At 44.6% G+C, this 25,822-nt stretch overlaps 1 protein-coding gene across 1 annotated transcript; it reads left to right on the forward strand.

Moving 5' to 3' along the window:
- Window positions 1–5,198: 5,198 nt before the first annotated feature.
- Window positions 5,199–22,968, forward strand: MCM6 (minichromosome maintenance complex component 6). The gene is made up of 17 exons (XM_077447769.1): window positions 5,199–5,376; window positions 6,216–6,362; window positions 6,455–6,565; window positions 7,384–7,633; window positions 8,991–9,156; window positions 11,204–11,349; window positions 12,568–12,718; window positions 12,802–12,943; window positions 14,957–15,098; window positions 16,303–16,410; window positions 16,502–16,657; window positions 17,095–17,223; window positions 17,353–17,514; window positions 17,716–17,842; window positions 17,920–18,075; window positions 18,168–18,307; window positions 20,944–22,968. Exons 1-17 carry the CDS (start codon window positions 5,276–5,278, stop codon window positions 21,061–21,063), a joined length of 2,454 nt encoding a protein of 817 aa, XP_077303895.1. The 5' UTR covers window positions 5,199–5,275; the 3' UTR covers window positions 21,064–22,968.
- Window positions 22,969–25,822: the final 2,854 nt, after the last annotated feature.

Raw genomic sequence — 25,822 nt, forward strand, 5'->3', positions numbered from 1 at the left:
AAGTGGTGGTTGCTCCGGTTTTGCATGCGACTACTGGGGCTCATGGTAGCCTCCGAGGCAGTACCTTAAGCCCAGTTCCACACCAGAGTACTGCAGAAGGAGATCTTGTTAAAATGGGGCAAGTCTCAGTTGTCCCTGGATTGACAGATCCAGGTGAGCCAACCAGTCAGGGACTCTATGATCTGATGGTTGAGGTCCCCGGTGATTCAGTCCGGAAAATCGTTCCTTCCTCCTGAAGTGGACAGTGGTCACTACGGACGCCAGTCTATCCGGCTGGGGTGGAGTGATGGGGGTTCAGTCGACTCAGGGCCTCTGGTCGACGGTAGAATCCGAGTTGCTGATCAATCTGCTCGAATTGAGAGCGATCAGGCTGTGTCTCCTGACCTCAACCCGAGAACAATATCCCATAATGACGACATGAAAGAAGCTTGTTTAAAATCTTTGCAAATTTTATTAAAAATAAAAAACATAACAAATCCCATGTACATAAGTATCACAGCCTTTGCCATGACACTCAAAATTGAGCTCAGGTTCATCCTGCTTCCACTGATCATCCTTGAGGTTTCTACAATTTGATCGGTGTCCATCTGTGGTAAATTCATGTCGAGCACAAACCAAGCCGTGAAGTCCAAGGAATTGTCTGTAGACCTCAGATGGGATTGTAACGAGGCACAGAAAATTTTCTGCAGCATCGAAGGTCCCAATGACCACAGTGGCCTCCATCATCAGTAAATGGAACAAGTTTGGAACCACCAGGACTCTTCCTAGAGTGGGCCACCCGGCAAACTGAGCGATCGGTGGAGAAGGGCCTTAGTCAGGTAGGTGACCAAGAACCCGATGGTCACTGACAGAGCTCCAGCGTTTCTCTGTGGAGAAAGGAGAATCTTCCACAAGAACAACCATCTCTGCAGCACTCCGCCAATCATACTTGATGAAAACCTGCTCCAGAGTGCTTCGGACCTCAGAATGGGATGAAGGTTCATCTTCCAACAGGACAAGGATCCTAAAGCCTTGTACACAGTTTGATTGTTTTACGACGAGCGTCCAATTTTTGTGAAAAGGGCGTGTGCAGGATTTTGTCTAGCATACTAACTATCCACGAATTGTCGTTTGACAAACACGAACGTAGTGACGTACTATGAGTGTATAAAGAGGAAGTTCATTTCTCAAGCACCACCCTTTGGGCCCCTTCTGCCAATTTCATGTTAGTGGAAGTTTGGTGAGCGTTGATTTGCGATTTTCAGATAGTACAAAACAAATGCCTTTTAAAATACGCTTGGCATAACTACATGCAAAGTAATTTTGCATGTAGTTATTATCCCATTAAAGAAGATGAGAATTTTGACATTTCATGAATTACGTCATGAATGTTAATTCTAGATTACGAGCGGTAGTTTACAAGGCCGAACTCTTCCTAGTCGTTCCTTGATTCCGAGAATGCGTGTTTGTACTTTCGACTTTTGTGTGACGGATTTGTGTACTGACCACCGGAAAATCAGACGTCGAGCCGTCCTTCGCCAAAAAATTTACTAGCCTGTCATCCAACATTTGTTGTCCGAAAATTGGAAAAAAATTGAAGAAGGAGCATAAGAATTTTGGACAACAGCCTGTCAATCTACAATCCCCTTCTGATTTTTGTACCGTGTGTACAAGGTTTAAGCCTACAGCCAAGATAACAAAGGAGTGACTACGGGACAACTCTGTGAATGTCTTTGAGTGGCCCAGCCTTGAACCTGATTGAACATCTCTGGAGAGATCAGAAAATTGGCTGAGCACCGACGTTCCTCATCCAACCCGATGGAGCTTGAGAGGTCCTGCAAAGAAGAATGGGAGAAACTGCCCAAAAATAGGTGTGTCAAGCTTGTAGCATCATACTCAAAAAGACTTGAGGTCGTAATTTGTGCCAAAGGAGCTTCACCAAAGTATTGCGCAAAGGCTGTGACTATTTTCCGTATGCACTGTACCTTAATATAATACCAACATACAATACTAAGAAGAAAAAATAATAAAGGCTTTTTTCTTAATTTTTCGGGCTGTGGAAATGAAAGATTAATTCCTTGATTAATTTTTTTAATTGGTAACTCACCTTTCCGCCGGCTTCCGGGTCTTGAGGGAGTTCTGTCTGAGATCCGGTGACGTCAAGGACATTGACGTCTCCGGACTCCTCCCCCCTTCCCCAAGGGCCTCTGTCTGCTAACGATGGGAAAAGGGGGGGGAGTTTGGTGACGTTGAAGTTCTGATTGAACGTAACGCGTACGGGGAGGAGCTACGCAGGACGTCACCCGCTGCTGCCCTATGGAACTAACACGATTGTCGGCTTTACATGCTGTGTTTTTATCATCTTTATGTGAGTAGTTTGTGTTGGAACAAAAAAAGGAAATCTTATACTTAAGCGGTGAGCACTTAGATCTTTTCTTTCTACCCATGACCTGGCGTCCTTGCTGAGATCTAAGGAGACGTGAGAGAAGTTTATGGTCCGTGTTAACCCTTTTGATACCCGCTTGCATGACCACCTGTTTGCACAGGGGTCCATGCCATAAGGTGAGAGTGATTAGTTAGAATGGAAGGATTGTCACTCTACTGTGGAAAAAAAAAATACTTAGATCAGTGCTACAGTTTGAATTTAAAACGTATTTGTGTGAACTGTGAAGTTAAGTGTAGCGCCGGGCTCCTGAAGAGCATGCGCTATGTTTTTGTAAATTTAGTTTTTCCTAAGACCATAGTTGGGCTTTAGGGTTTAATTATGGTCTCAGCATCAGTTTGGCTGGACTGTATTATGTTCTGCCTGGTGTGGGTGTCACCTTTGCCAGGCATTGGAATGCAGTCTGGTACCCAAAAAGTCGAACCAATCTCTCTCTCTAAGCCAATCAGTGGGTGCGTTGTCTCGCTGTGTATTCCCGGGAGATGGTACTTAAGGTGCTGAGGTCACGTGGTTCTGGGTTTCCGGTCCAGAAGTATGTCCTGACTTCCTGGTCCTCCTGACCAGCCCCCAGAGGCCCTCATGGTCTGGGGTGCGTATCCATCCATTTCCGAGTCTCGGGGCTGGCTAGCCCGAGGCACAGTAACTGGAAGGAGGGTTCCAAGGTGGTCCGGTGCTGTCTCGGGTTTGGAGAGGCCCAGCAACTGAGAGCGCAACCAGGGGAGGACTCTTCAGAAGAGGACCACGCACGAGGCTGGCTGCTCAGTAGGAGCCTGGAAGCTAAGCTGGAAAGGACACCAAAGTGAATCCGCATTCTTACGGTATCGCCGGACCAGCTGCAAGATACTGGTACTGCATGAAAGTTCCTAGTTTCATCCTTCAGTTACAACCTAGTCTGTGGCAGAGACTTTTCCTCATTCTAAAGTTCTACAACCAAGTCTGTGGCAGAGACTATGTTCTTTTGAATCACCTGTCGGTTGCTAAGTCCACAAAAAGGGGATTTATCCGATAGATGTAACATCCAGTTGCGAGTGGCTATTCCCTGGATCGCCTAGAGAGAGACATTTCAAGTGTCAGCAGTTCCAAGAGTACCTGAGCTTTCCTACCCATACCCTCTATTCCCTACTGAGAGACTGTGTTCTGTTAAATGTTTTGCTAATAAAGATTCCTAAAGCGGATTGAAGTGTCGCTCTCTACAGTTTATTGGGCCATCAACCTCGAGTATACCCCTAGATGAGCACCGAGGTGGAGAAGGTAACGGCAAGCCCAACAAAACTAACTAGTGTCGGTGATTGTATATAGCAGTGATGGTGAACCTTGGCACCCCAGATGTTTTGGAACTACGTTTCCCATGATGCTCATGCACTTTGTACTGTAGTTAAGCATCATGGGAAATATAGTTCCAAAACATCTGGGGTGCCAAGGTCCGCCATCACTGGTATACAGTGTATACCACATTTACCACTGACTAATGCAGAGTTGCAATGCAAGGAGATCAGCTAAAAGTAGTTGGATCTGTATGTGTGTTATAATTAATCGAAATTCGTTGATTAAAAAAAAATTGATTAAGCGAACACGAAAATTTTAATCAGTAACAGCCCTTTAATTTTCTTTTAGCAGCTTAGTTTAGTAGATGTCCCTCACTTATTCATGTGTGGTAGGTCAATGTTCATTTTTATGTAAAATGGTGGTTTAGTTTTAGTCGTATTTTGGTCAACTGAATTGTTTTAGTTGTACTTTATTCAACTAAATTTGTGTTAATTTAGTCAACGGAAATATTTTGGTCAACTAAATTAACTGCGCACACGTTTACAAATACACTATATTGTCAAAAGTATTAGTACGCCTGCTTTTACATGCACATGAACTTTAATGGCATCCCAGTCTTAGTCCGTAGGGTTCAATATTAAGTTGGCCCACCCTTTGCGGCTATAACAGCTTCAACTCTTCTGGGAAGGCCGTCCACAAGGTTTAGGAGTGTGTCTATGGGAATGTTTGATCATTCTTCCAGAAGCACATTTGTGAGGTCAGGCACTGATGTGGACGAGAAGGCCCTGGTACACAGTCTCTGCTATAATCCACCACAAAGGTATTTTATCGGGTTGAGGTCAGGACTCTGTGCTGGCCAATCAAGTTCCTCCACCCCAAACTCGCTCATCCATGTGTTTATGGATCTTACTTTGTGCACTGGTCCAAATCATTTGGTGGGGCCAAACCCAACCCCTGAAAAACAACCCCATATTATAATCTCCCTCCACCAGGAGGACCAGTGCACAAAGCAAGGTCCATGAGCGAGTTTTGGGTGGAGGAATCCTAACCTCAACCAGATAGAACACCTTTGGGATATATGAGAGCGTAGACTGCGAGCCAGGACCTCTCGTCCAACATCAGTGCCTGACCTCACAAATGCTCTTCTGGAAGAATGGTCAAACATTCCCATAGACACCCTCCTAAACCTTGTGGACGGCCTTCCCAGAAGAGTTGAAGTTGTTATAGCTGCAAAGGGGGGGCCAACTCAATATTGAACCCTACGGAATAAGACTGGGATGCCATTAAAGTTAATGTGCGTGTAAAGGCAGGCGTCCCAATACTTTTGATAATATCGTGTATATAAACGTTTTTATCCTCCCAGCACCAGAGGGCGCCCCTCAGAGCACACAGCACTCCTTCCAGAAACACAGCTACTCGCCTATTGTTCCTTCCCTAACCCCTCCCCTCTGGATTCTATGGCGCGAAAATTTGGCCCGTCCCTTTAGTCCTATTGGCTGCGAGTGGCGCGAACCGGTTCACGTGACTGCAGTTTGGCGCGAAAGTCTCAGCGTACCAAGCGGTAGCAGCGTGTGATCGGTAATCAGGATGGATGTCGCTCAGCCCGGTGCTCCGGCCGCCGCCGCTCCCCATGTGAAGGATGAGCTGGCCGACAAGTGTCAGAAGTTGTTCCAGGACTTCCTAGAGGAGTGAGTGTCTCGGTGGGAGGGAAGGAGGAGGGACCCCTCCGGTCACCGTGTGATCGGGGCCCTCCGTACATGAAGGGGTCATGGCACTGATCGGCCGTTTATTTACCCCATAGATGAGATGGGGCTGGCTTGGCGTTGTAGTTCTGCAGCGGGCGGGGGGGGGCGATGAGGCTGGCTTGCTGAGAGTTGTAGTTCTGCGGGGGCGGCGATGCGGCTGGCTTGCTGAGAGTTGTAGTTCTGCGGGGGGTGGGGGGCAGCGATGAGGCTGGCTTGCTGAGAGTTGTAGTTCTGCGGGGGCGGCGATGCGGCTGGCTTGCTGAGAGTTGTAGTTCTGCGGGGGGTGGGGGGCAGCGATGAGGCTGGCTTGCTGAGAGTTGTAGTTCTGCGGGGGCGGCGATGCGGCTGGCTTGCTGAGAGTTGTAGTTCTGCGGGGGGTGGGGGGCAGCGATGAGGCTGGCTTGCTGAGAGTTGTAGTTCTGCGGGGGCGGCGATGCGGCTGGCTTGCTGAGAGTTGTAGTTCTGCGGGGGGTGGGGGGCAGCGATGAGGCTGGCTTGGCTTTCTGGGAGTTGTGGTTCTGTAAGGGGGGTGCGATGGGGCTGGGGAGAGTTGTTCTTCGGTAGCTATAAGAGACTGACATCATGCTGGGAGTTGTAGTTCCATGGCGGACTGGCACGTTATACTAGAAATTATAAATTCTCAGCTGCTGAAGAGGAAAGTCTTTTGGTGTATGATGGGGATTGTAGTTCCTCAGTGGCTGGAAGTTGTCATTTACATGCAGGTGGTGCACATTGAGACTTTCTCCTTCATGGCACTGATTGTGTGTTGGTGTCATTTTCAGGTTTCAGAACACGGATGGGGAGTTGAAGTATAAGAGTGATGCAGAAGAGCTGATCCGCCCCGAGAGGAACACACTTCTGGTCAGCTTCCAGGATCTGGAGCAGTTCAACCAGCAGCTGGCCACCACCGTCCAGGAGGAGTTCTATAGGTGAGGCTCATCCTATGAATGTTGCCGTTTTTTTTCCCCTGTAATCATTGTCGGCGTCCTCCACCTTCTGACATCTTATTCCTTCTTATCAGAGTCTACCCGTACCTCTGCCGAGCTGTGCGATCTTTTGCCAAAGACCATGGGAATGTTCCCCAGAACAAGGAATTCTACGTGGCTTTCCAAGACCTCCCCAGCAGACACAAGTAAGATCTGCTCCATGACGTGGCTTTTTCTCATTTCTGCACTCAGATTCTCCCCGTGGTACAGATTACCAGTCCGTCAACTTGTCGCAATGGGAAACCGTATTAGACAACTCCTTGCATTTTTATTTTGGTGCTGTCTATTGTGTCCGGTTCCCTTCCTGTGATGATCAGCCCCCGAGTGTAATGGATGCCTATTACTTCCCGGTATAGAGGAGCAGAAGACTTGTTCTCCGATTTGATAGCACTAGAAAGTCCCAATCAGCCTCACTAAAAAAGGGCGGTGGAGTAGAATCATTGGCCCTGTGCACTTGGAGATTGTTTTGCCTTTGCAGGGCAAACTGTCCCCTTACACCTGTGTTTAGCTAAAAGCCATTAAGGCCCCTTTCACACCGGGGGCATTTTTCAGGCGCTATTTTTAGTGCTGTAGCCCCTTTCACTCCACTGCGAAAGCCGGATGGCTTTCACACTGGAGCGGCGCACTAGCAGGACTGTGAAAAAGGTCCTGCTAGCCGCATCTTTGGACGGGTTGAAGGAGCCGTGTATTCATCGCTCCTACCCATTGAAATCAATGGGCAATGCAGCTATACCGCCGGCGAAGGGCAGCGGCACTTTGCAGGCGGTTTTAACCTTTTTTCGGCCGCTAGCAGGAGTTAAAACCGCCCCACTAGTGGACGCATACCGCCGCTAAAATGACGGTAAATTGGCGTTAAAATAGCGCCACTTTACAGCCGATCCCGCCCCAGTGTGAAAGGGGCCTTGGTTATGTCTTTTGCATAGAGCTGAATCTGAGACTTGTTTGTTTTTCTTTTTCTCCTTAGGATCAGAGAACTGACCACTCCTCGTATCGGCTCTCTTATGAGAATCAGTGGTCAGGTTGTCCGGACTCACCCTGTGCATCCCGAGCTGGTCAGTGGTACCTTCCTCTGTCTGGACTGTCAGACTCTAGTCAAAGATGTGGAGCAGCAGTTCAAATACACCCAGCCCAGTATCTGTCGGAACCCTGTGTGCGCCAACAGGAGGCGCTTCATGCTGGACACTAATAAGTCCCGATTTGTTGATTTCCAAAAGGTAATAAACCACTTCAACCCAAGTGGGTATCTGTATGAATGCCTCAATGTGGGAATCTCTGCTTATTATGTTTTGTTTGGAATTTTCACCTCATTTCTAAACGTGGTGATTTTTAAACGTGGCCATTTTACCTGCGTTTAGATAAATAGAAATCTCTGCTTTCAAGAACTGGTTAGAAGCTCTAAATCTGAGTAAATGCGCCCAGAGCTCCTTTAACCACTTCAATACTCGCCCATGGTAATATGACGTCCGCAGATGGGATCTCCCATCCTGGGCGGGCATCATATGATGCCCTCAGCTTCACGCCGGCATAGGGCGCACGGACGCCCCCGCCGGATCAGAGTAGCCAGTGCACGTGCCTGGCGGCTGCAATGTCCCCTGGGCTCCCGCGATTGAGCAGGAACGCAGATCTGTGTGTGTAAACGCACAGATCCACGCCCTGTCAGGGGAGAGGAGACAGATTGTGTGTTCCGAGTATATAGAAACACTGAGCCGTCCCATCACTCCCTATTTAACCCCTTCCCTGCTAGTGACATTTATACAGTAATCAATGGCTATTTATAGCACTGATCACTGTATAAATGTCAGTGGTCCCAAAATAGTGTCCGATGTGTCCGCCGCAATGTTGCAGTCCTGATAAAAATCGCAGATCACCGCCATTACTGGTGAAAAAAAATTAAAATGCCATAGATCTATCCCCTATTTTGTAGATGCTATAACTTTTACGCAAACCAATCAATATACACTTATTGCAATTTTCTGCTTAAAAAAAGGAAAAAAATTGTGTGGGGCGGGTGTTTTTTTTTTTTTTTGTTTAATATCCAATAGCCATTGGCTCCCACTGATGTCGATCAAATCAATTGACCGAACTATTGTCTTGTGTGAATGGACGCAGCAGCAGGACTCGGGAGTGCACCCGCACGAGCGCCCCATGGAAATTGGCTCTCTGTGGAGGCACTCGGTGAAGAGGATGAGCCAAGAGCGCTGTGGGGGGACCCCAGAAAAGGGGTATTGGGGCCGCTCTGTGCAAAACCCTTTCGCACAGAGCAGGTCAGTATAACCTGTTTGGAAAGTTTTTTTTTTTTTTTTTTTTTTAAACCATCACTTTAATGAGCTTACACGTGGTGCACATTATGAAATAAACCACCTGGGGACCATTTACAGGCTTAATTCCGCTTTAACATTTTTGGACCAGGTCACACTCGGCATAAAGAATGGACACATATTGCAGTTTGTTTTACTGCGTTTAGGAAATGAAATAGTTGGCATATAAAAGCCTGATGGTATTTGTGCGCCCATCACCTACCGCAGGGACATCAGATTCTGGCGTGACACGCAGTCTTATTCTTCTCCCTAGGTTCGTATCCAGGAGACTCAGGCGGAGCTCCCACGGGGCAGTATTCCTCGTAGTGTGGAAATCATCCTCCGTGCTGAGGCTGTGGAGTCTTGTCAGGCTGGTGACAGATGTGATTTCACTGGATCTCTAATCGTTGTACCGGATATCGCTCAGTTGGCTACTCCAGGTAACTGTGCAAGGTCTTCAGATTGTGGAATACTCTGAAGACGGATCATGCATGTTTGGCTAAGATGTGAAATAGGAAGGGGGAAATATGGCAAATAAGCCATTGAATCAATAAAATAAATATAACTTTTCACGGATTTATCTCTGCTTCTTGTTGCTGCCTGAAAACCCCAAGGGGAACTCTTCTTTTTTTTATTCTCATAGGAAGGGGGAGCACCCACAATGCCACATCCGTAATGTATCAAGGAAAAAACAAAGAAGACACCAAATAGATATCAACAGGTCGGACTTTTAAGGCATGGAAGCAAATGGGAAAGTAGAAAAAATACATATATTTTATTGAAAAATGCAATATCATAACAGTGTTCAAAACAATATAAAAATCATATGAAATGAAATCATTTTTACGTTGAGCCCTTGTGCGTCGCATCTATGTGTTTTGCTGTAAAAGCTTTCTCAGGACACTGGAGAAGGTTCAGACGTAGCAAGAGAGAACAATAAATCTTACTATCTTCAAATGAGCTGCGCCTCAAGTACACATGTCGTAGCAACTAGGACAGATCCAAATATATGGAGCGGTCAACCACACTGTGATATCGCATTGGGCTGTCTCCAAGGGGTATGCCTTCATTGTCTCCATAAAAATACTTTTACCTTTTTAGTCTTTATATGCTGTTTGACCATAATATGTGTCACCAGCATCTACTAAGCTTTATGTGGATGGGATTATGTCCTCTATTGGCTGTCCCCATTGATGGAAATTTACTGACTGAGACTTCTTTCCTGCCCCTGCTATAAGCAACTATCATTTTCTGTTTGTACTCATCAGAATGTGGCACTTGCTGTCCACTCTCACAGTGTGGTTGACCGCTCCATATATTTGGATCTGTCCTGGTTGCTATGACATGTGTACTTGAGGCGCAGCTCATTTGAACATAGTAAGATTTATTGTTCTCTCTTGCTACATCTTTGAACCTTTTTCCGTGTCCTGAGGAAGCCTTTATGCGTAGATGCAACGCACAAGGGCTCAATGTACAAATTATATCATTTCATATGATTTTTATATTGTTTTGTACACTGTTATGATATTGCATTTTTCAATAAAATATATATATTTTTTCTACTTTCCTATTTGCTTCCATCCCTTAAAAGTCTGACCTGTTTATCTATTTGGTATCTTCTTTGTTTTCCTTTTGGCTAAGATGTGTCTGTTACATTTCATAGCTCAGCCATGTGTCATCGCTGTGACACTATTGGTGCAGTAATACTGACCATGTTGCTAAATGTATCAAACCTGGATGAGTTGGCCTATTCATTTAATTTTTTAAAAGTATTTTAGTGTTTCATATTTATATCATAGACATAATGTATAATATATTGGTCTAATCTCAGAGCCCGGATTCTGACCATTTAGCAATATTTAGGTTTAAAATTACCACAGTATAAAAATAAAATGGCACTGATGGAGTGTATTTCTCAAATGTTAGTCTGTTTCTGTAACTACTTTTTTTTAATATTGTTTTTAAACCCAATAAAATTATGCAAGTGCAGATTTTATGGAGCCGATGTGTTCTGGCCATCCATCAGCATAATCTAATGCAAGAAGAAAAAGATGCAAACCATAAGGAGACCTGCATGTGTAGATGTAGCCTGCCTTTCTCACCTTTTGAAAATACAATAGGCCTGGCTGTCTTTGCCTTTACTGCTTTCAGTCTCTGTGCCAGAAAAAGCCTGCAGGGAGTAAAGTCTTTCACTTGCGCACGGTGTCAATTTTCTGTCCCTTCAAAATTTCAAAATAACTCAACACAGCCATTAATGTCTAAACCGTTGGCAACAAAAGTGAGTACACCCGTAAGTGAAAATGTCCATTGTAGCAGTGTCATTTATTCACTGTTGTCACATGGAAAGGTATAATAAAATTATTTACAAAAATGCAAGGGGTGTACTCACTTTCGTGAGAGTGTGTATATTTTGGCATTGGGGGTGGGTAGGGGGTGTCATATGCTCATACCTGTGGGTGGGTTTCATGACTGATCATTTTCTAACAGGTGTTCGAGCGGAAACGAGCACTCGAGTGGGAGCAGCTGAAGGTTATGAAGCAGAAGGAGTCCGCGGTCTTAAAGCGCTTGGTGTCCGAGACCTGTCCTACAAACTGGTCTTCCTTGCATGCTATGTTTCAGCGACAAATCCTAGGGTAGGTAACATGTGGGCCTATTGTACAAATGGGGTGTATCTACTCTAGGGTCCAGATTTGGAAATGCCTGTAGAATACAGTTTTATAATGCGCATTTTTTATTGATGGTGGTAACAGTGTTTTTTGATTTAAAGAAGAAAAAAAGTGTGTGTGTATATATATGTGTATATATATTTATATATTTGTAGCAATGTGGTTACAGTTGTTGAAGGTACAACATTTAGCAACTCACATGGTTGATAATTAAAACCAGGCGCATCTGGAGTAAAGCTGTCCACATAGACTTCGTCCTCACTGCCATCAACATCATCCCTTATACTCTGTATTCCACAAGCATCGCTTTCAGATCGCTCTACTGCATTGTAGTCTTCCCAGTCACTTGCAGACTGACAGTGGTGAAGACGGTCTATGTGGACAGCTTTACCCTGGATGCCTGCATACTTGGATGTGCCTGTTTTAAAGTGGTTGTAAACCCGCTGTTTTTTTTTTTTTTTTTTTTTTTTTTTTTTAACTCGCCTGCAATGGAAAACCGCACCGCATTCTAGCTCATTATGAAATACTTCCCTTAGAACGAGGCCCCGACATCTGACCCGATCCACGCAGAGGGAGCTACATGTTCCCTCTGCGTTTCTTCCGGGTAACGCGGCGCTTTGAGTGGCCGGAGCCGCGATATTGTCACTCCCGCGCATGCGCGCAGGAGATTCTTCCCGGCAGGCTCTGGCGTCTGCCGGGCTTACAGCCGAGAATTCCCTGTGCGCATGTGCCGCTGCAGTCAGCGGCGCATTGCGAGGGGAATATCTCCTAAACCGTACAGGTTTAGGAGATATTTTTTTTTTTTTTACCTACAGGTAAAACGCCTTTATAGGCTTTCCTGTAGGTAAAAGTCAAAAAATGTACTTTACAACCACTTTAATCAACCATGTGAGTTGCTAAATGTTGTACCCTTATTAAATGTAAACATATTGCTACACTTAAAGGTGCCTCTCTTCTCTTTCTGTGACACAGGAGACTGGAGATCCTCTTTAAACAGAAAAGCAGGAATACTTTGTACTTGTGTGCATTGCTCATGGAGCTATATGGGGTCTCTTGTTGAGAGATCGCTTTCGGCCTGTTCGGTTAATTGTGTGACGGGGATGTAGGTGATGGTGTGAGAGTTAAGAAAACATTTTTTGCCCAATTTCTAAATACCCTTATTTTTTTTTTATTTTTCTCTTCCAGTTTGGTGGAAAAGATCTCAACGATGAGGACATGACAGCGGAGAGCATTAAGAACCAGATGACTGTGAAGGAATGGGAGAAGGTTTTTGAGATGAGCCAGGATAAGAACCTGTACCATAATCTGTGCACCAGTCTCTTCCCTACCATACATGGTAAGTTGATCCTCCACTGAGCCTGCAGCTTCTGCAAAGTGTTGTCATAATCTTAATTCTCCCCCCTCCCCCTCATCATGCAGGTAATGATGAGGTGAAGCGAGGCGTCTTGCTCATGCTTTTTGGTGGTGTCCCAAAGACCACTATGGAGGGCACATCTCTGCGTGGAGACATCAATGTTTGCATTGTCGGAGACCCAAGTACAGCAAAGAGTCAGTTCCTCAAGTAAGTAGAACATGCATTTCTTTTTCTTTTTTCTATAGTGGGTACAGCTGCCCAAACAAAAGCCATTTCCACATGTGCATTCCATTTTGATATAGAGAGAGCTTGTATATGCCTGGCATAATGCAATTTTCTACATCACATCGGTGTTGAATATGTCCTGACTGTCTTGGACGCTGTAGAATTGTGGTTTATTTTATATGAAGACTAGATCACACAGTATAGAAATCTGCCTGTTTTTGTTGTACTTCCTGCACATACAGTATCTTCATTATGATAGGGTTATGCTGTTTTGGACACTGGCAAAAAAGCTAGAAACATAATCCTGCTTCTGAGCTGTCTGACCAAGCAGCCAGTGCATTGGTTTGGGAATTTGAAATGCCGCCTTCTTCCTCTTCCTCCCCTTTTTTGGCATTGCTTACAAGGTAGATCAGAGTGATTCCTTGCATTCCCACTTGCCAATCCAAATTGTTCTGTTACCAGAAGCCTTAAAGAGGAGAGGGAAGCATAGATTTCAGATCCTCAGACTGTTACACTGGCTGCCTGGGCACTGACAGCTCATCACCTATGGAGTTAAATACATTGAAGGTGGGCTTACACTTTAATTGTCTCCTGTCTTGGTGACACATCTTCACCAGGTCAGGAAGTAAGGCGAAATCTCCCCCGGGACCCTGAAATAATGAAAGTGTTGTCATTCTAAAGTTGGCTACACACTATATCCTTTTTGTACAATTTTCTTGTACAACTTTCCTTTTAGATTTACCAAAACCATATAATATGAGGTCAGACCTAAACCCTTTCAAATTGTATGCAATCAGGCAGACCCTTGCACTACATAAATTAGTTTTTTTTTTTGGGGGGACTTTGAGTGAGGCACAAGACACATGGTAGGAGAAATTGTAAAATTGTTTACTCTGCATATAAACAAAGCATTGAACATGAGTATTTTTATCTATGTACACAAGACGATGGCATACAAAAAAAAATTAATTCGTGCACGTACCTGAAATCTCATGGTATCCCCATGAAAATGACTAGTATAAAAAGCCAATGCTAATTGAGTAATGGATACAATTGGGTTATAGGATGCAAATCACAGTTGAGGTAAAGCTATGTGTTTGGAACATGACATCGACAGGCTTAACGCGTTTTGTGGCCAGTTGCCACTCAGGAGCAAATGCAATGCAAACAGTGGTTTTAGCTCATCTCAAAGCTCTGTAATCTGCCTGGGAAACATGTTCAATACAAAAAAATGTTTTTTGTTTTTGTTTTTTTTTCCCCTCCTTTGTGCAAACCCACACTATATCTGGAGCACCACAGACCAAAAAATGCTTTTTAATTTTGAATATTCAAAGCAAACTCTCCCATCCATGTCTCCATGGTTTGTTGTGTTGTGTGGTGTTTTTTTTTTTCTTGCCAAGCGCTCGCTTTGAAAAACAACTCGCCTTAGCATTTGTGGCTGTGGCCATCTTGAGTAAGAGCAAATGATTCACGTACAGGGTGAAATCTAAGGGGGCAACAGGGCAGTCAGGGGGTTACTTCTGGTAGAGCAGAGAATAGGAGTAGATTCAGGCAGTGCAGATGCTTTGGGGAGGGCATGGTGCCCTCCTAGATGTTCATGTAGCATTTACTTCCTTGAATCTGTCTGCCCTTACCTCAGGTATGCAGACAGGTGGGTGTGCTTAGCTGAGAAAAGCTCTCCTCCCCTCCTGAAGATTCCTTGGCTATAGGACGACATCTATTTCTGGAAACTTGGAAGTAACTAAAATGTAAATCTAGTTAATATGACATATTTTCCTATCTGATTACTAATGCTAGCAGCATGAGGATTAAAAATAGTCAATGTTTGAGAGAGTGAAATTCGGCAGTTTTTTTTGGGGTATGTGTTGCTGTGAATGTTCTGCAAGCAAATGGCTTGCACATGTCAGTCCTTTTTAATCTGTATTTAACGAGAGGTGATTTGCATTAATGAATTCCTCTGCACATCAGTTTTACAAAGTTTACTCGTTTCCGCAGACACGTTGAGGAGTTCAGCCCGCGGGCGGTGTACACCAGCGGGAAGGCGTCCAGCGCTGCCGGTCTGACTGCGGCTGTAGTGAGGGACGAGGAGTCCCATGAATTTGTGATAGAGGCCGGAGCCTTGATGTTGGCCGATAATGTGAGTTCTCCTTATTGGTTTCTTTTATACCTCCAGGGCTGGTAGTCGGTGCTGCAGTCTCTGCATTCACTCTGAAGCAGGATATGAAAATGTTCACCAGAAACTTTTGGCTTTAAAGCAGAACTTTACAATTTGATAAAATAATGTTCTATTCGAGCTACGTACATTCCACATTTAATTATGCTACCAAAATTGGTGTGTGCTCTATATTGCCTCCAGCAATGTTCCTGTTTCTTCCCTGAAGCCCAGAGCCCCCTGATCAGCAGTAAATCTTAAAGCGTAACTAAACCCATCTAACGGTTTCAAAAAAAGTTACCATTCCCAGCATTCAAGGAATGTAACTGTCACATTTGCTTGTGTCCTCAAAAATACTGTCAAACCATCAAATGGCTGGTGTCATAACTGATCACATGTGCAGCATCATAGCAGTTGCAGATGAAACAGAAGCAGCTTCCTTGGATAGTAGGGTTTATTCCACTTTAAGGCTGTCAGCAGATCGGCCTTTACAAAAGCGGCAGTGCCTGAAAACTGAGAGCAACTGAGCATGTGCAGAGCAGGGTATTACTGGATTTTAAACAGTATAGACACTTATTAATGGTTTTTATATAGCTATACCTGCCAAAGGAGCCAGTCTTAAGTGATCTAGCTGACTTAATTTTTTGATTAAAGTTCCACTTTTAGCTTCTGAGGTCTGCTGCTGATGTGATGTTAATGGATATAATATGGCTTATGTTTTTTTGCCTGTGGTAAAGTATAGGCAAACACAAACAACTTCTGATCTTTTAACAAAAATGTAATTTGAAAGTTTGTTACGATAGGTCATTTGGGCCAGCTTGACCCAAACAGACTAAATGGCTTTTGCCCCTGGGCCCACGTCGGCCTTGAAATTTCTGTCCACAAAGAATAGTCATTCCACAAGAGAAGAGCTGCCTGCATTTGTGGCAGATAACCAGGGACTAGGATCAGGATAACTAGTTTTTTGAAAAGGGTTAAAACAGTGGAAAATGGGCATGTATGGCAGAGGTGGCATTTCTGCCCTGATATATTATGCTTTCTATGCCTTAAAGCCTATCCCACAGACCTATAACCATATAAGCTTAGACTGTAATGCCTGTAACTTTGCTCAGTGCATTTTGATCCAGTGCAACTGCCTACTTGCTGCGTTGCATTGACTGCCCCAACTAATACGTTTTTCCCTTTCCAGGGTGTGTGTTGCATCGATGAATTTGACAAAATGGACCTGAAAGACCAGGTGGCAATCCATGAAGCCATGGAACAGCAAACCATCTCCATCACCAAAGCTGGTGTTAAGGTAATCCTTACAGACTGGATGACCAGTTTCCCTCTAATACATTTCCTTCTGGGAGTTTACCTGACTTTGTACCTTTTTTTTTCTTCATCAGGCAACGCTGAATGCAAGAACATCCATTTTGGCTGCTGCAAATCCTGTTGGCGGTCGTTATGACAGGTCAAAGTCCCTGAAACAGAACATAAACTTGTCTGCTCCGATCATGTCAAGATTTGACCTCTTTTTCATCCTGGTTGATGAATGCAATGAGGTACCATCAAAGCATTTTAGATTAATCTTTCTAGTTAAGTGAAGTCTTCATAACCAAGATAATGACTAGTAACGCGTTTTCCCAAAGTGAGGAGTTCCCCCATAGACAGGTGACACTGGAAGGTATCGTTGTAGGAAGATTCTCCTCTATTACCTGTTCTAGTGACACCTGTCATATTTTGAATTTCCTATTTAATTTGTCACCAAGACAAATGGAGGGTTAATTTCTCCAATGTGTACTCTTCTGACCCTTTCCTACTCTCCAAAACTGTTTTTGGCTTTAGCTATATATTTTAAATTGAGTTTTTTATTTTATTTTATTTTAGTCTGACCATTCTCATTAAACCCAACGACTTTTCGATAATTGCTTTAGTATCCAGGTTTATTAGCTTGGTTCGGTCTGAGAATTCTGTCCTAATAACTTGTAATGGTTTTCAGGTGACGGATTACGCCATTGCTCGGCGTATTGTTGACCTACACTCCCGCATTGAAGAATCCATTGATAGAGTGTACACCCTCGATGAAGTCCGTAGATACCTGCTCTTTGCCCGGCAGTTCAAGCCTAAAGTAAGTTTACAGGATTTTTTTTTTTTTTTTTTTTTTTTTTTTTTTTTTGCAAAAAGCTGGATTTTATTTTATTTATTTTTTTCTGTATGGTTTTTGCCTTTTATATAAAACTTTTTCAACTTGCAACAGATTTCCAAAGACTCAGAAGACTTCATAGTGGAGCAGTACAAGAGGCTGCGGCAGAGGGATGGCTCTGGAGTTACTAAGTCGGCTTGGAGGATCACTGTCCGGCAGCTGGAGAGTATGATCCGCCTGTCTGAATCCATGGCGAGGATGCATTGCAGTGATGAGGTGAGGATTATGGAACTTTGTCATTATAGAGATTTGCTGTCTCAAAACATTCCATAGATTGTAGATGCTATAACTTTTGCACAAGCCAATTAATTACAGCCTATCGTGTTTTTTTGGTTTAAAAAAAAAAAATGTAGAATACATATTGATCTAAATGGGTGAAGAAATTTTGAATATATATCTTCTCCCAATCTACTACAGGTGCAGCCAAAACATGTCAAAGAAGCTTTCCGGCTTCTGAACAAGTCCATTATAAGAGTGGAGACTCCGGATGTGAACCTGGATCAGGAGGATGAGGAGGAAGAGCCAGCTCAGGAGGGCATCAATGGTGAGTGTTCTATGATTTCCTGCCTAGGACTGGTCATGATGCCAAGACTTTCCTCCTCTAACGTGCTGCTGTTTCAGGCGATGCCGGAATACCCAACGGTCATGTGAATGGAATAAATGGTCACGCAGATAGCGAGCCTATGGAGACATCTGCTAAACCAAGCTTGCGTCTCAGCTTTACAGAATACAAGAGAATCTCCAATTTGTTGGTCCTGCAGCTGAGGAAGATAGAAGGTCAGTAAGCAGGCTAAACATTTGTGTCATGGTTAATGCTTATAGCAGGGACGTGGTCGTTAATTGGCTTGTCTTGTGCTTGGTCCACACAGATGAGGATGAATCAACACAGAAGAAAAGTGAGCTCATTAACTGGTATCTGAAGGATATAGAGTCAGAGATCGACTCTGAAGAGGAACTCGTAAACCGGAAACAGATTATTGAGAAAGTTATCCACAGACTAGTTCATTATGTAAGTATATTGACAGTCTTCAACATAAATATAATTACAAAACGTAGCTTTCTGTGTAGCGGTGCTGCTGGATCTCTATGCAAGAGGTAATGGGTTTGTATTGCCTTTTGCAAAAAAAAGTAGCGAATGCAACACTGATCTGATGTGAATCTGCTCATTTTTTACACCGAATCTAGCAGAGCATTGCTCCCACAATCGTTGTCGCAGGCATTGTGCGATCATCTTGCAATGTTTTCCTCAGATGAGATGTGGAGTAGGGATCACCCACATAGTCGATGTGCAGTGATAACTGTTTATGTGCAGTATATCTCTCAGATCTGGATGATACAATTGTTCAAGCGGAGCCACAAACCACTATGCTAAATTCAAAGGATCATAAATCTGCATGGGGGGGGTGGATTGATTTTTGTGTATGGCATATGTGAGCCTGCTTCATGTTGTATCCTGATGGGTGTAACGTGGTCTAAACCATGGGTGCTCAACCTGTGGCCCTCCAGCTGTTGCTGAAACTACAAGTTCCAAGAGACATTGCAAGGCTAACAGTTACAAGCATGACTCCCACAGGCATGATGGGAATTGTAGTTCTGCAACTACTGGAGGGCCACAGGTTGAGCACCCATGGTCTAAACTGTGGACTTGGCCTTTAAAATTGCATGATGGCAGTTGCTGGGTTAACAGAATGCAACGCTCTCCGGAGACAATCTACCTAGTTTGCAAGTTCATCTTGCTTTTTCTTTTTTCCCTGAACTGGGAGTTACCCATAGGTTATAGAGGGCCTAATGAGCTCGTGCATTGCTTCTCAGCAGTACGTACTTTTCCTGGATCAGCCACCTCTCCTTTTTACTACTGGGAGCAAAAAAAAAATTCCTGATACTTGTGTATGTGACGGCACTGGTAAATGGCCCGGTGCTGTCGCATAGAGTGGAGGGACAGTCTCCAGCCCCGTGTAAGCTCCAACTAGCTCTAAGATGGCTTATATAAATGGCTACTGAACTCTTTGTAAAAGTATCTTTTAGTTTACAGCAAGCATATATTTTATGTTTTTGCGCTCTCTCTGCTACCTTTCTGAGTCACTTCGATAACCATTTACCAACATGAAACTCTTGTAGTGTCAATGGGTGTGAAAGTTATCCTTTAGAACTATATGCAGTTAAGACTGTAATGATGGCATTTAGTATGTAATCTATTTTTATTATGGTTCATATTTTACATGCGGATTACACTTTCTATCAAAACTGATAAACTAGGACCAGGGGTGCTTACAACAGCAAAGTCCTATTCTGCTAGTTTAATCTTTATATTTGCTACAGTCCTAATCTGAGAGCGTTCGATTCTGTGCGGACAGGCTTTTAGCTTTCGACTGCATCAGTTTGAGGCTGTGTGTTCTGTGACCATTCAGAATTTTGAAGGGTGCAGTTGACCTGCATTTATAACCCAAGTGGGTTTTTCATTCCCAGAGCAGTCTGTAAACAAAACACAGGTTTTTGTCTCAACTCATTTTTTTTTTACTTGACCGTTATTTCTGTATGTAAATGAGAGAAATCAAATTTTTTTCACATATCTTCATTCCAAGCATCACCTGAATACAAATATCAGTACCTAGCCACTGGACGTAAACCTCCAAACCTTCCCTGGAGGGATGACTGTTGTAATCTGATGGTTTTATTCTGAGTGATTGCAGTGGAAATGGCAGTTAGGTACTCGCACTTTCAACAAACTGTATTTTGATGACTGTGTGTTGGGGAAAGGGGGGGGGGGTTCCTTTTTGATCTGCACCTATTTCTTCTATAGTGCCTAATGCCTGGTACACACGATCAGAAAATAGTATGAAAAATACCACTTTCAAACCAATCGGACGATAATCAGATCATTAGTACAGAGCTTTCGAGAGCTGATCAGGGCAGTTATCTGTGTTTTTTTTTTTTTTTTTTTTTTTTATTGTTTTTCATCAAAAATGAATGGTAAGTTATGGTTTTCAACGGAATAGTTCACACCAGTGCTTGCACTGGACTGTACTTAAACACTGTAAAACGCACCCTAAACAGACTGGAATGAATATGTCCTTATTTACAGTTGGGGGGTGCACTGGGCTGCATCAAAAATACGCACGCAGAAAAGCATCTGGAACGCATCCGGACTGCATTTCTATGGTGTGAACTGGCCCTGATGGTTTCAGGTGAAGGAAACAGGCTGACAATCGCATGTATGTCCTGGCACAAATGAAGGCCTTGTTCACACCATGGTGCAGAGACATCCGTTTTTCTGCAAGGGCTCAAAAAACAACAATGGTTCTCTGTGCTCCCTGTAAACACCACAACGATTTTTTTTTCTGTGCAGGAATCTGCAACTTATATGCAGTTTTCTGCACAGGAAAAAAGATGCAACACCAACATTGGTGTGACTAGGGTACATAAATGTTGCGCATGGAAACTGAGGTTAACTTGCATAAAAAAAACCGGACTGAAATCTGCACGGGTTTTTCACATAAGTTTTCACAGAGGTATGGTGTGAACGAGCCCTAAAAATTTGGGACGGCGTGCATTGGCACTAATATATCCTTGTCTGTCATGAGGTGTGATTTCCTGGTTGATTTCACCCCTAAATATGCATCTCCCTTGTGTTTTTTTGTTTTTTAGGATCAGATCCTGATTGAATTATCACAGACTAGTCTGAAAGTCTCTGGCAGTGAAGAGGAAGCTGCAAAGGAAGAGGATCCTTACCTGGTTGTTAACCCCAACTACCTGCTGGAAGATTAGAGTTGCTGTAAATACTGACATTGGAAGCTCCTTCCCGCTACAACTCAAAGCTTTCCAGGCTGGATTTCCTTGACACCAAGAGACACGTGCTTTTAGACTTTTTTTTTTTTTTTTTTTTTTCAGAGCTTTTCTGGAAAGCAAAACTTGTCTTTATTTTAAAGAGCCCGAGAAGTTTTATTCTGGTAGAAACATTCGTATTGTGGTCTTGGCCGATTCCTCTGCAAGTTCCAAGTCTGACATATGGATTCGGTCATTATGATTGATGTGGAGTTTTAATGGACAAGTGTCTGCAAAAGCTGAAAGTGTGGCCCGCTCCTTACCCAGTCCCTGAATCCTGCAGTTAGGTCAGATAAAAAGCCTTGTGGGGAAGCTGCTGTTCTCCATTCTTGGCTTACTTCAATGCTGAGCAGGAGCTTTGATGCCTGTAAATCAGAGGTTGATCACCTCCAGTCAAATTTTGATTGGATACAATGGGGAAAGTGCTGGAACCTCAGCTCAGTTTTTAATATTTTGTTGCCCTGTCTTTTGGGGAGATTTCTTGTGCTTGTGTCAACATTGCTGGAACAGGAAGTGAGGTGAAATCTCAATGAGACTTTGGAGAGCAATGCATTTTTGGCTTTAGTTTTGGTTCACTGTAGAATGTGTACATTTCTTGCACTGTATTCAATCCCACTGCCCTTGCGATCTGCAGCAGGTGATCTGGTTGCAGATGCGGTGCAATTTTGAGCTGTACAAATTGAATGGGTTCAAATTGCACTGCATCACATGTGAATTTTTACAGGAATGTGGTGTGGTTTCTGTGCAACTCAGTGTGAGCCTAGGCTAAACACTTTTGTAGCCTTGCCCATTCAGGACAAAGTAGCTGCTCCCCCCCCCCCCTTTTTTTTTATTTTTTTTTTTTTATTTTTATTTTTTGCAAAGGTTTTCCAGCCCACTGATACTCGCTGCTATCCCCCCCCCCCCCCCCCCCCCTCTCAGTGCCAGCAACAAAATACCTGGCGCGCTCAGATATGCTGCCGCATTACAGAGCAAATTCATTTACTGCTCCCCCTGGTGTCTGATATTGGGGATGTTTGTGTAACAGGTTATTTTGCAATAACAATTTTGCACTTGAAAGGGATATTGGGGGTTTATTTACAAAAGGCAAATCCACTTTGCACTAGAAGTGCAGTCACTGTAGATCTGAGGGGGACACACAAGGAAAATAAAAACAGCATTTTAGCTTGATTGGATGAGAATCATCAGATCTACCCCCTCAGATTTACAGCAAGTGCGCTTGTAGTGCAAAGTGGATTTGCCTTTTGTAAATAACCCCCGTTGTCTCTCTAAAATGTATGAGGGGTTGCAGCGATTCCCTTTAGGGATACCCAAGAAGGCAGTAGAATTAAAAGGTGTTTTTTAATCTTTTATTAGACTTTTGTTTTTAGCAAAGCCTGGTTTTAAGATTAGTGCATTTTGACTTTCACAACTGTTGCTTAGACTTGTTTAATAAGTGCCTTACACTTCATTTTGCCAATGAGTTGGTTTAGCCCAACATCTGTCACATATCGGCAACATTGATCAACATGCATCAGGTGCATACCTATAATTTTTACATTCTTGCACAGTTAAAATGCCTTTTTATTCATCTAACGCAGGGATCTGCAATTAGCGGACCTCCAGCTCTTGCAAAACTACATGTCCCATCATACCTCTGCCTCTGGGTGTCATGCTTGTGGCTGTCAGTCTTGCTATGCCTCATGGGACTTGTAGTTCTGCAACAGCTGGAGGTCCGCTAATTGCATATCCCTGATCTAACATTTCTTTTTAGCCCGATTTTTGAACTGTAAGATCTATTTAATTTTTTAATACCAATTATGGTAAAAACTGGTTTTGTTATATTAAAAAATATATTTCAGTCTAAAACCTTCTGAAGTGTTAATTTCTCTTCCCACTCCCGTGTTTAATGAAGGAAGTTCTATGAGATGTGCTTTTCTTAAAGGGGTTTTTTCACTTTAATGCATCCTATGCATTAAGGTGAAAAACTTCTGACAGTGACCGGCCCCTCAATCCACACACTGTACCTCCCTGCCCGGGGTTCTCGCCTCTTAATTGGATAGATTGATGGCAGCGCAGCCATTGGCTCTCACTGCAGTCAATCAAATCCAATGACACCGGGTCCCGAGGGATAACACACTGGAGGGGGTGGGCATATCTCTCACATACAGAGGGGGGAGAGGTTGTTTCAGTCACACACAGAGTACTGTCGGGACACAGACACTCCCCGGCCTCCACACTGCACGTGCCTGTCGGACATGGTGCCCCGCTGTCCCTCCTCCGGGATCTCCACACTCTGTGCCCTCCTCCCCCATCCCGCAGACAGAGACACAGAGCACTGCAGCTTTTCCCATGACGCACACACAGGCCTGCCTGTCTTCACTGCACAGTGCCGTTCTCTATCGCCACCCGCAGGCTGGAGGGAGGAGAAATCCGAATGTCTCTTCAGCTGCCGCTACTCCGGTCAGCGCACATCAGAGACTCACAGCCAGCGCGTGTCGCCTCGCTCACGCCACCTCCAATTGGCGGAGAGGAATGACAGATGTGTCACATGAAGTGCCTGAGGGCTGAGCCGGCACCATTTTGAGTTTGTCTGCGGCCAGGTAGGAGGCGTGTTTCTGGGAACTCCAGGGACAGAACAGCGCCCAATAGAAATTAAATTCTCTCCACTCCCCCCAAACAGTTAAAATCGTTATAAAGCTGGAGATACACTATACAATTGTCTTATTGAATTTTCATTAGACTTTAATGATGTAGTGCAAGGGCCTGCCTGACTGCATACAAACTGAAAGTGTTTAGATTTGACCTAAAATATTATATTAAAGTTGTACAAGACAATTGTATAATGTATGGCCAGCATAAAAGCTGTAGGTTTGTTACTTTCATGCATTTTATACATGACAATTTATGCTTCATATTGGGCATGGCTTTTTATATCACTTTTTTTATTATCATTTTTTTTTATGTTTTTAGGCTTTTTGGTGAGGTTTTTTTTGGGGTTTCTTTGCTGAGATATCGGGTCTAAACAGATCTCATCTTTACATCTAAACAGATCTCACTTTTGAAACCAAGAAAGCAACTGAGAACCCCGTCCTTCTCTGTAGCCTCAGCTGTACTGCAGTTTAATGAACAGGAGGACGAGGCTCCTGTTAATTCATAAACAAAAGCATAGTAAACTGTTTATTATGCTTCAGTTATGAATGAACACAGTGAGTGATCAGTACTGATCACTCACTGTTAGGGATGCACCGAATGGGTTTTTTGGTGCCGATACCGAAAATGAAAAATACACTAGGCCGAAAACCGATACCGAAACAGCACCGATACCGAAAATGACTGTTTTTAAAAAAATATTTTTATACAGGAGGTGGTCAGAGACTGGGGACATGGTACAGGAGGTGGTCAGAGACTGGGGACATGGTACAGGAGGTGGTCAGAGACTGGGGACATGGTACAGGAGGTGGTCAGAGACTGGAGACATGGTACAGGAGGTGGTCAGAGACTGGGGACATGGTACAGGAGGTGGTCAGAGACTGGGGACATGGTACAGGAGGTGGTCAGAGACTGGGGACATGGTACAGGAGGTGGTCAGAGACTGGGGACATGGTACAGGAGGTGGTCAGAGACTGGGGACATGGTACAGGAGGTGGTCAGAGACTGGGGACATGGTACAGGAGGTGGTCAGAGACTGGGGACATGGTACAGGAGGTGGTCAGAGACTGGGGACATGGTACAGGAGGTGGTCAGAGACTGGGGACATGGTACAGGAGGTGGTCAGAGACTGGGGACATGGTACAGGAGGTGGTCAGAGACTGGGGACATGGTACAGGAGGTGGTCAGAGACTGGAGACATGGTACAGGAGGTGGTCAGAGACTGGGGACATGGTACAGGAGGTGGTCAGAGACTGGGGACATGGTACAGGAGGTGGTCAGAGACTGGGGACATGGTACAGGAGGTGGTCAGAGACTGGGGACATGGTACAGGAGGTGGTCAGAGACTGGGGACATGGTACAGGAGGTGGTCAGAGACTGGGGACATGGTACAGGAGGTGGTCAGAGACTGGGGACATGGTACAGGAGGTGGTCAGAGACTGGGGACATGGTACAGGAGGTGGTCAGAGACTGGGGACATGGTACAGGAGGTGGTCAGAGACTGGGGACATGGTACAGGAGGTGGTCAGAGACTGGGGACACGGTACAGGAGGTGGTCAGAGACTGGGGACACGGTACAGGAGGTGGTCAGAGACTGGGGACATGGTACAGGAGGTGGTCAGAGACTGGGGACATGGTACAGGAGGTGGTCAGAGACTGGGGACACGGTACAGGAGGTGGTCAGAGACTGGGGACACGGTACAGGAGGTGGTCAGAGACTGGGGACACGGTACAGGAGGTGGTCAGAGACTGGGGACACGGTACAGGAGGTGGTCAGAGACTGGGGACACGGTACAGGAGGTGGTCAGAGACTGGGGACACGGTACAGGAGGTGGTCAGACTGGGGACACGGTACAGGAGATGGTCAGACTGGGGACACGGTACAGGAGATGGTCAGACTGGGGACACGGTACAGGAGATGGTCAGACTGGGGACACGGTACAGGAGATGGTCAGACTGGGGACACGGTACAGGAGATGGTCAGACTGGGGACACGGTACAGGAGATGGTCAGACTGGGGACACGGTACAGGAGATGGTCAGACTGGGGACACGGTACAGGAGATGGTCAG

This window comes from Lithobates pipiens, unplaced genomic scaffold (assembly GCF_037356315.1).
Source record: "Lithobates pipiens isolate NorthernLeopardFrog02 unplaced genomic scaffold, aLitPip1_a1.2 Scaffold_22, whole genome shotgun sequence".
NCBI classification, from domain to species: Eukaryota; Metazoa; Chordata; class Amphibia; order Anura; family Ranidae; genus Lithobates; species Lithobates pipiens.